General features: G+C 35.7%; 1 protein-coding gene across 1 annotated transcript; it reads left to right on the top strand.

Moving 5' to 3' along the window:
* The first annotated feature begins 5039 nt into the window (after positions 1-5039).
* On the top strand, positions 5040-5990 carry LOC124959005 (olfactory receptor 4C15-like). Its single transcript, XM_047517651.1, has one exon. The coding sequence runs from the start codon at positions 5055-5057 to the stop codon at positions 5988-5990; it is 936 nt and encodes a 311-aa protein (XP_047373607.1). The 5' UTR covers positions 5040-5054.
* The last annotated feature ends 4931 nt before the right edge of the window (positions 5991-10921 follow it).

Raw genomic sequence — 10921 nt, forward strand, 5'->3', positions numbered from 1 at the left:
ATGTGGTTTATTTAAAGTAATAACAGGTAGGGTATTTTGAAATAGGACTTTACCATTTTAATTTGCAATAACAATATTTAGAAGAACATAGGAAAATGTGACTGATATGCACATGTATGTATATGTAACTGCATCTGAAATTTATTGCTTGATATATAATTACTAGACCTTATTACTAATAAGGTATTACTACTAGTAATAATGACAGCCTTATTACTAATCTCTCTTTTAGGTCTGAATATTATATATACATATTTGAAAATTAAAGAAGAAATATAACTTCTTTAGAATAGTGCTAAAAATATTCATGCTGATAAAACTAGTAGGAAGAAAACAGTGGTCAGTGTACATAGTTTTGCAAAGGAAGCAAACTTCTCAAGATCCCCACCCTCACAGGTCCTGTAGCCACAGATCATGCTGGAAGGTCCATGAGCAATCTCAGATGTGGCTCCAGCATATTGGAGAATATCATTACTGAGACAGAAAAGATCCCAGAATGTTCCAGGACAAATACAGACACATTAAACTTATGCCTGTAGGAGAATGTAAATTTAAAACTAGTATCTGTAAATATATAAAGTGTAGAGGGGTCTGGCATATGTAGTACCATTAGGGGAGAGCTTACAATAGGTTACAGTTTTAATTTAAGATTCCCCCTTTGGTAGGGTATTACTGCCACATTTGTGAATGAATTGTCCTCAAACCTCACATTCTCTTTCTGTACTGTTCTGATAATGGTGAATCCTTCATTGTGTTTGTTAATTATATTTAGTTATAAATAATTGCCATCATAATAACCAGGTATTTATTGCAAATTAAGACTCACTGTAGTAGTTTATATTCTGGATTGTAAGACTCTATTAAAATATCAGTACATATGAGGGGGATTTATTATATTTTTATTTCTTCCTTAAAATGTTGCTAAAGGTTTTTACCTTATATTTCATTAATTATGGTTTTATTCATAGCATCATGTTACATTAATGTGATGATCTGATTTACACAGACATCTTTCTAATTGAATCTTTCTCATTGAATTCTGCTTTATGTGATACAGCAGCATTTTCCATTATAAAATGTACCTATGCTATTTCGCTATCATTATATATTTTTAGGTTTAGAAAATTAGTCAAAAAATACAAATGCATTTATGATTCTAAAAATATTTGTCAATTTGCTTCCAAAAGGATTACATATAAAAGGTATTTTTATTAAAATTCATAATCTTGTGATTCATGTAGTCCTATACTTCACGGGGTGAATGTGCTGCTTAAAAAAGGTGATATTAGTATTTCTTTTTCATCTATTATTTATTCATTTTAAAATTTTTACAGACTACATTTTGGTTCATTTTACACGAATGGGGTACATCATTTTGTTTCTATGGTTGTATACAATGTAGATTCATATCATTTGTGTAATCATACATGTACATAAGGTAATGATGTCTGTCTCATTCCACCATTTTTCATATACCCCATTTCCTTCTACATAATCCAAAGGTCCTCCATTCTTCTCTCATTCCCCACACTTGCATCCCCATTATATATAATTCTCCACTTATCAGGGTAAACCTTCAGCCTTTGTTTTTTGGGGATTGGCTTATTTCACTTATCATGATATTCCTGTTGACTTCCACTGTGAACCCCTCATTCATGATTCCTCTGTAGTCAGCTCCATGGTCAGACAACATGAGGCACAGGACTTTGTTAAATGGTACTTTTCTGGTAGACAATGAGGCTTGAATTGTAGGTTTTTTATACCAGAAATTGATCACTGCTTTTCTATTAACTTTTCATTTGAAATAATATTAGATTAGTCAAAATGATGCATGAATACAGAAAATTCATGTAGAATTCTCAATTACCCTTAATATTATTACCTTACATTTTTGTGAGCCCACTTGTCAATATATGAAATGAATATATGTAAATTTTTATAAGTAAACACCACATTTTATTCATATTTCACTCTTTTTGCCACTATTGTCCTTTTAATATTCCAGGATTCAATCCAAGACAATCTTATTTAAGATAATTAGCATTTAATGATGTAAGATTCTAAACCGTGTGATCATAAACCATGAGGCACAGCATATTCTCCACATCAGATTTTTAACACTAATATTGAGAATTACTTTCATTTGGGATAAAAAGGGATTGATGTGCTTACATTCAACATTTTAATTATGCAGTGGTATTGCTCTTAGACCTCCCAGAAAACACAAGTGGAGTGATGTCTGTAATTATTCGATTACTTTGGGACCCTGTCTTCAACTTGCCACTCCATTTGGTTTTCTTTCACAAGGAAGCATCTGAAGGATGAATGGATACAGGTGGGTCTGACTCCACAATAACATATTCAGGGGCTACAATACACCTTCAAAACTATAGTGCATAGCAAATTAAAATTTCTTCACTGCTAATGAACATTGGTGTTTTTATTTTCGTGACTTTATCTGATTTGCACAAGGAAGTTATTTATTGATATTAAACTCATAAGTAGAAAAAGTAAAACCAGAATCTTAAAGAATTTTAAGAATTTTAAGTAACCTGATTCATGCCATAGAACAAATAGAACAATCTGTATTTGAACCCATATACACAATGTTCTCACTCATTTCCTTTCTCTCTTTCCTGTATTGGTCCTTGGCTAACATGTACATTGCTGGGTGATGCATTGTTACTCCTTATTCTGTAATAAGTGGTTTCTAATTGATGCAATGAAAATTCAGAGTTTGTTTTATATGTTCTATTTTAAGCAGCTGTGAAGATGAAAGTAGAGACTTTGGCCAGGAACCACCTGAGAACACAATATAAATGATGGTTATAAAGAAGACAAACAAATACTAATTTATACAGTGCATACTACTTAGTTGTAAAATGTTTAATTTGTTCTGTTTACTCTGAATGGGAATCATAAAACATAGATGATTTTTTTATTCTCTTATAAAACCCCTTATACTTCAATACATCTATTTTTAATAAACTTACATACTTATAAATACAGAAAATTTTATGTAGACACACACATCAGGTACTGCACTGAACATTTTGGTTATGCATACAGGTGAGGACACATCATTCTTGAAGTTCTGTCTGTGGACTGTGATATCAAGGGATCAAGGAATTATCCATATGAATCATGGAGGAACTTTCTCCAGGCAAGGCAGCTGGCTCCATTAAGTGAGCACATATTAACTACAATGGGTAAAGGCCCATCATCATAAGCAACATTTTCATACTTTCAAGTTTGACCTTCATGATAACCCTGGGAAATGAACAGGTAAGCTATAAATGAACAACTCTACCTGACAAGAAAGTCTCATCAGTTTGAAACACTTACCTTGAGTTGTACCTGATCAGAGTGAGTCATATTTTAGTAAACATTGGCAAATGATTAAGCCTCTAGACTGTGGCTGGCTGCTAACATTCTCTTCCTTACCTGTGTGGTTGTTGCTGGTTTGCATGTTTAGGGGATTGGCTATACATTCTCACTCCTCATCATTTGTTGGATTTGCTTCATCAAAGTGCCTCATTCAAACATGAACAAAGAATCAGAGGTTTCAAGATTTATGAGTTTTGAGAGTAATTCTGGAAAGGTCAGCCTGCACTGAAGTCCTTGCAGGAAATGGAAAACCCCCATCCTTTTCCTGTTGATCCAGAGGAAAGGACATGTGTGTGGGGACAAAGGTACTGTGAGTGACATCCCATATGAAGTATGTGTTGTTTGGTTTAACTTAAGTTCTTTAAGCTTGGGTTTACCATTAAAAAAATCAAGATAATAGCAACTACAGAATGGCTCATAGCGAGTGAGCCCTGAGCTGTGTTTGACCTTGAATGCATTACTCAGGGCTCATGATAACACTCAGGAGTAGCAATCAGTTTTTTGCATGGAGTTCTATTCCTATATTTACATGATAAATTAAAAAAAAAATAAAAGTTCTACTTGTTACATGGTTATTATAGAGCAGAATATTTTACCCAAATCTTCCTTTTTTAAAAAAGAAATGAATTAATTCATTTAAAAGCCAATTCACTTAACTTCATTCCCCTTTTTCTAATCAAATGAACTTCTGGGACAGGGGATGGGAAACAAAAGGCAGTAGAATGAACAGTACATAACTTTCCTATGTTCTTATATGAAAACATGACCAGTGAAACTCCACATCTCATACAACCACAATAATGGGATCCTAATTAGAATAAGATGGACTCTACTGTCATGTATATCAAAGAGAACCAGAAAAAAAAAACTTAATAAATATTAAATAAATAACCAACTAAGAAAAAGGCCCATTCACGATTTTTAAAGAAAAAAATGGTGCAGAAGTTATCATTTTTGAGTGACTCTTAAGGCGCATATTTTTCTAATTCTTTTTATAGATAAGACTGTCTCCAGGAACAGTTGGCACGCTGGTTTTCATTCCCACCACAGGCATGGTTAATAAATCACAGTCCTTGTGTAGTTTTGGAAAGTTTCCTAATCACTTACGCTAGAAGTCACTGCTAAATTATCAAAATCACTTGAAATTAAAAATACATATATATATTCTTTTTCTTTAAACAATGTGGATGCTTTCCTTTCCCCTTATTAAATTTCTGGCATTTTGAAGTATTCTATAGTTTACGCCTACCTCAATTGTATCTGACCTCTGATAACTACCTTTGACAAACTTCTAATTTTTGTTCTCATTGATAATAATAAGCAGTAGTCACAATCGTAATGAAAAAGTCATAAGTAGCCTGGGATGGGGCATAATCCTCTAATCACAGGGCTGGAGAGGCTCACATCTTGAAAGCAGGCCTCACCAACTTAGCAAGGCCATGAGCCACTATTGAGACTATCTCAAAATAAAAAGAAAAGAAAAAAGGCTAAGAATGTGTCTCAGTGGTTAAGCTGCCCAGACTTCCCTCTTGATACCACAAAACAAACAAAACCATCATGAGTGTATAGCAGCTTGTTGATGGTGACACTTATAAACTAATCATATTTTTTTTATCATACTGCAGATTTGCATCATCAGTTTTACTTTAACCATTTCATTAGAAATCATGAAAAACCAAAGCTTTGTAACTGAATTTGTCCTACTGGGGCTTTCACAGAATCCCACTGTTCAGAAGATAGTGTTCATTTTGTTTTTGTTGGTCTACATTGCAACTATTGTGGGCAACATGCTGATTGTAGTGACCATCCTCTGTAGTCCTGCACTGCTGGGCTCCCCCATGTACTTCTTCTTGGCAGTCCTGTCCTTCCTGGATGCCTGCTTCTCCTCTGTGATCACACCAAAGATAGTCATGGACTCCATTCATGAAAGGAAAACCATCTCTTATGAAGGATGCATGATTCAACTATTTGCCGAACACTTCCTTGCAGGGGCAGAGATGATTGTCCTCACAGCCATGGCCTTTGACCGTTATGTGGCCATTTGCAAGCCCTTGCACTACTCTTCCATCATGAACTGGAGGCTCTGTGGCATTCTGGTGGGGGTGTCCTGGACAGGGGGCTTCCTGCATTCCATCATCCAGATCCTCTTTACCTTCCAGCTGCCCTTCTGTGGGCCTAATGTCATTGATCATTTCATGTGTGACCTGTACCCACTACTGGAGCTGGCCTGCACTGACACCCACATCCTAGGCCTTCTGGTGATTGCCAACAGTGGATTAATCTGCATCATCAACTTCTCCCTGTTGCTTGTATCCTATGGTGTCATCTTGTTCTCCCTGAGGACACACAGTGCTGAAGGGCGGAGGAAAGCTCTGTCCACCTGTGGATCTCACATTACTGTTGTGGTCTTGTTATTTGTCCCATGCATATTTATATATGCACGGCCTCCATCTGCCTTCTCTTTTGATAAAGAAGTGGAAATGTTTTACACAATCCTGACTCCCTTGCTCAATCCTTTGGTTTATACGTTGAGGAACAAGGAAGTGAAAAATGCCATGAGGAAATTGTGGAAGAGATTATTGGTGCTTTCACTTAAAAAATAATGTATTTAAGTATAAAAAATTGATGTAGAATGTAAAAACATGAGTATATTTAGTTAGACAAACAGTTTCTGTCATGGAACAAGATTACCTAATTCTAAGGCAGAGTTGTCCTGTGTGGGGGAGTGAAAACATATGCTTTAATTTAATATCACACTTTCACTCACAGTTACCACTCTATATTCTTATATGTAAATGAAAGTTCAATTTTACAGTTTCTTACCTTTATCAAAGATTGGAAGGATTTTAACTCATAACAATGATTTCCATTCATATTATGCATTGAAAAAATACTTTGTGGAAGAAACTATTAGAAATTAGGAACATTTCAAGTGAAAAGAACATTCTTTTGATGCTGAAATCAGTGATTGATTCCAATGCAAAACTTCAGGAGTTAGGAAAATCAGAGAGAAAAGCTTTCAAGGCACCTGCATCATTTCACTTCATCTGAATGATGGGTCCATTACCATCTGCTAGAGTTTGAGTCACTTCTTGAATTTGAGAGATAGAATCTGAAATGCCCTAATTCTGCCTATGTGGGTGGGCCCTTGGATCAGATGACCACCTAATATCAAGTGACTACAGAAGAATAGGTGGGGCAATTCCAGAGATGAATCACTAAGAAGAGTCTCTTATTCTAGTACAAAAGCAACCCCTGAGGCAACGCCTACCTGCAACCCCAGGTCAAACCTGCAGGTGTAGTGAACACACTTTCCCTATGTCCCCACAGAGGGGACAGCACCCAGAGGAACAGATGTAAAGTATATGTTCTAAAGAGTATTAATTACAGTTTATTTAGTGATTTTCTTTTTCCTGATTGAGTGTACCTAGGTGCAAATAATTTGAGTAATTATCAATAAAGGGATCATGCAAATTTAAAAACTTATTTGGTGATCATTTCTGTTTTGCTAGTATCAGGTAGTCAAGTTTCATCAGTAGTAATTGGAAAATCAACAATGACAACATATCATTGAGAGTACTGTGGGCAAAGGTAGTAAACTATCTTTTCTTTTTCCTCTCTTTAATCTTACAGGCCACCATGACAGTAGAAGAGTATATGATATTACTTTCAAAATACATTGCAAAAGATACATGTAATTTCACTGATCACCCCAGAAAAAGTTCATGAAAGATTAAATCATGAGGCAAAACCTCACCTGGACAATGCAGGTGCCCTGCAGCAGACCAAGAGTGTGACAAGGCTCAGACACGCAAGCGTGTCTGCTTCACTTTTCCCTTTCTTCCCAACTACCTGTCCTCAAAGCAGGAGGAGCTTCTTCATGTCCTCTGCTTTTCAAGGCCCACAGTTTTTCAGTTCATTTATCCCTCAGAACTAGTTCAAGAAATGTGGACCTTTTAGCTTGACTCCATAAAGCTTCGCTTTATGAATCTGTGAAGCCAAGATTTGAAATGTAGCTACAAGGTAAAATGCTATTCTGGTCAGAGCTCAGTGACCAACACCAAATCATGTCTGATCCATCATGTGCTCAAATTCAAACTTTTTAAATTATTTTGATGCTCAGCATTTCATTGTGGACTCTAGTTATATACAAGGATAAAATGCACTAATATTCAGTGGGTGGGGTGGAGGGTAAACAAATACTGAAAGGCATCTACCCAAACTTTTTCATTCCCACTAGTTTATTGAGCAACAATAATTCAAAATTGCCTCCAAAACAATGGTAGCTTTGACTTTCCAATTTGTTGTCTGTGTTGATAACTTTAAGCAAATTGAAGTACATTCAAGTGTTGTCAAATTTTAGGCCATCTAACTGTTATGCTAATTACAATTTCACCTGTTACAGTTTCTGTAGTTATTCAAAGAGTTTGCAGAAACACATTATGATAATGTAAAAAGTATGAATTTAGAAAAAGGTCTTTGGATAGCTGAAAGAAGACAGTACATGTAGAACAAAATCCTAATTTTAAAAATTATTCAGAAATGATATTTTGTGAAATCATAAGTCAGATATGTTCTTTACTTTGTTCAGTGTATGGAAGCATTTTCCCTCCTAAACTTCTCTGTGGCTACCATGGATCATGGCTCACTCTTCCACTGTGGGTATTACTCTGTCTGATTCCCAGATTATCTTTCTTCTGTCACTCTTAGTAAAAATGCCATTGTTTTCCCTTGGCTCTGACTCCTCCCCTTATCCTCTAATCATTGAAATATTTTTCTCACTATTATTTTTTCATCCATTAGTGTATTCACAAATGTGAAAAGGCAATTGATTTCTTCTCCTGTCTCTCTATGCTTCTTGGATTTATGTTGGCACCACCTGGATGGTTGGAGCATACCCTTTGTCTGGCATATGGGGCAGTGTATTAGAGTCACTTCATGGAATTTGAAAACTCATATTCTCATCCTGGATCTCTGATGCTTCCTACAAAACTCTATCATTCAGGTTAGCCTGAGTTGTGCATGGTAGTTTTAATATATTGTAAAGTATTTTAAATAAAAATTGTTGAACTTAAAATGAGAGCATGATACCTTCAAGATTATGTGACTCAATAAATATGGACACATTTTAATACTGGGTGACTTTAGGGAGTAAGTTACTCATCTGTTACAATCTAGGAAGGCTTTTCTGAGGCAGTGATATTTAAAAAGGTCCTTTGTCCACAGTGGAAATGGCCAGTGGAAGTGAGAGCAGAGGAACTGTTGATGGTGTGAGACACAAAGTGATCAAGGAATGCATTCAGGAGAGACAGCAGTGGTTATACAGCAATAGGGATGAGGTCAAGCCCTATGAGGATAAATAGAAAGGCAGATGGTACAGAGAACTTTGAACATCATAGTAAGCATCACAACAAGTGCATCTGAGAACTGTATAGACTATTTAATTTTGTTTATGAATCATTGTAAATTCAAGTAATTCAAATGCATTGAATTACACACACACACACATTTATTTATTTTTGATGCCAGGTGTTGAACCCAGGAGTGCTTGGCCACAGAGCCTTATTTCCAACACTTTTCATTTTTCTATTATTTTTTTTTTCATTTTCAGACAGCGTCTTGCTATGTTGCTGAGGACCTCGCTAAGTTGCTGAGACTGTATTTGAATTTATGAACCTCCTGCCTTAGCCTGCCAAGCCCTTGGGATTATGGGTGTGCACCACCATGCCCAGCTTACTTTTCTTTTTCAAATTCTCATAGAAAAGAAGCAAACTATTAGGAGAGCTTGGAAAAACAGTGAGAATATATAACTGATTTTTTTCCTTTCTTTAAAAAAATAAAATAAGCATCTCAGTAAAGCGCTGTGAGGTTCTACTTAAACCATTCTAGGATCAGTGATAATCATACTAGAATTAATTACATGTTGGCCTGAATATTTGATCCTTATGATTCTCTTAAAGCTGAGGAAGGATGTTTAGTTTTTATATACGTCCCAGAGAATATTTGAGAGTAAGGTACTTTGAGTCTTCTATAAGAAAGAAATTGGCACTGAGGGATGATATTTGGGTACTCTCCTTGCCAGTCTTTATTTAGCAGGGACCACTGTTGTGGGTTAAACTATATGTTACTTCACCAAACAATCTCAATTTTTACCCTTAGACTTCATTCATTTTATGTAAGACATGCTTCTCCCATGAGAATTCATTTTAAGTAAGAATGCTTTCTCCCACCTCTATACCCACCAACAATTGCTTAGCATAGCATATTTGGCAAAGCAAAGTGACAAAATTGTTCCTCCTGTTCTTGTACACTTTACTTGTGCAATGTACCCTAACCCCATAGAATGTCAGAGATTGTTTGTCTAGATGTTAGTAATCATTCTTTAAATTATACTCCAATAGTGTCATTTTGACCCATTTCCCATTCTACATATGATTTAGATCTCATGATTTTTGTTTGTAATTTTGAATCAGCAACATCCCCTTATGATTAATGCACTGACATGCTCTACTTGTGGTTTTGAACTATAAAAGATATGCTCTGACCCCTGGAGACGGTCAAAGAGTGCAGACTTATAGCCTGCCCTTCGGCCACCAACGAGAGATCATTTCCATCTCTTGCTTCAAGATTGACTTGGTGATTTGTTGCAGTCTGGCCTTAACACCTACTTGTATTTTGCACTGAATTACTAAGTGCAGGAAAGAAAAGGATGGATATCTTCAGTGGGCATCTGGCCTCTTGAAGGGGGTACAGGCTCTTTGTTATGGATAACCTCCAAGTCCAATTGTATGTAATTTAAGTTTGAAAGGAAGATAAAATTCAATTAAATAATTCTGGCTGCTTTTTGTTCTCATATGACATAATACATAAGTGATGAATCTTCAGAAAGAGAAATTAGGAAAACTACCCCATTCACAATAGCATCGAAAAAAATAAAATACTTGGGAATCAATCTCACAAAAGAGGTGAAAAACCTCTACAATGAGAACTACAGAACACTAAAGAAAGAAATTCAAGAAAACCTTAGAAGATGGAAAGATCTCCCATGTTCCTGGATAGGCAGAATTAATATCGTCAAAATGGCTATACTACCTAAAGTGCTATACAGATTCAATGCAATTCCAATTAAAATCCCAATGATGTACCTTGCAGAAATAGAGCAAGCAATTATGAAATTCATCTGGAAGAATAAAAAACCTAGAATAGCTAAAGCAATCCTCAGTAGCAAGAGCGAAGCAGGGGGTATTGCAATACCAGATCTTCAACTCTACTACAAAGCAATAGTAACAAAAATGGCATGGTATTGGTACCAAAATAGACAGGTAGATCAATGGTACAGAATAGAGGACATGGACACAAACCCAAATAAATACAATTTTCTCATACTAGACAAAGGTTCCAACAATATGCAATGGAGAAAAGATAGCCTCTTCAACAAATGGTGCTGGGAAAACTGGAAAACCATATGCAATAGAATGAAATTAAACCCCTATCTCTCACCCTACACAAAACTCAACTCAAAATGGATCAAGGA

Source organism: Sciurus carolinensis, chromosome 11 (assembly GCF_902686445.1).
Source record: "Sciurus carolinensis chromosome 11, mSciCar1.2, whole genome shotgun sequence".
Taxonomy (NCBI): domain Eukaryota; kingdom Metazoa; phylum Chordata; class Mammalia; order Rodentia; family Sciuridae; genus Sciurus; species Sciurus carolinensis.

Coding starts and splice junctions, on each gene's coding strand:
- LOC124959005 (XM_047517651.1), top strand. CDS start 5,055: ATGAAAAACCAAAGCTTTGTAACTGAATTTGTCCTACTGGGGCTTTCA.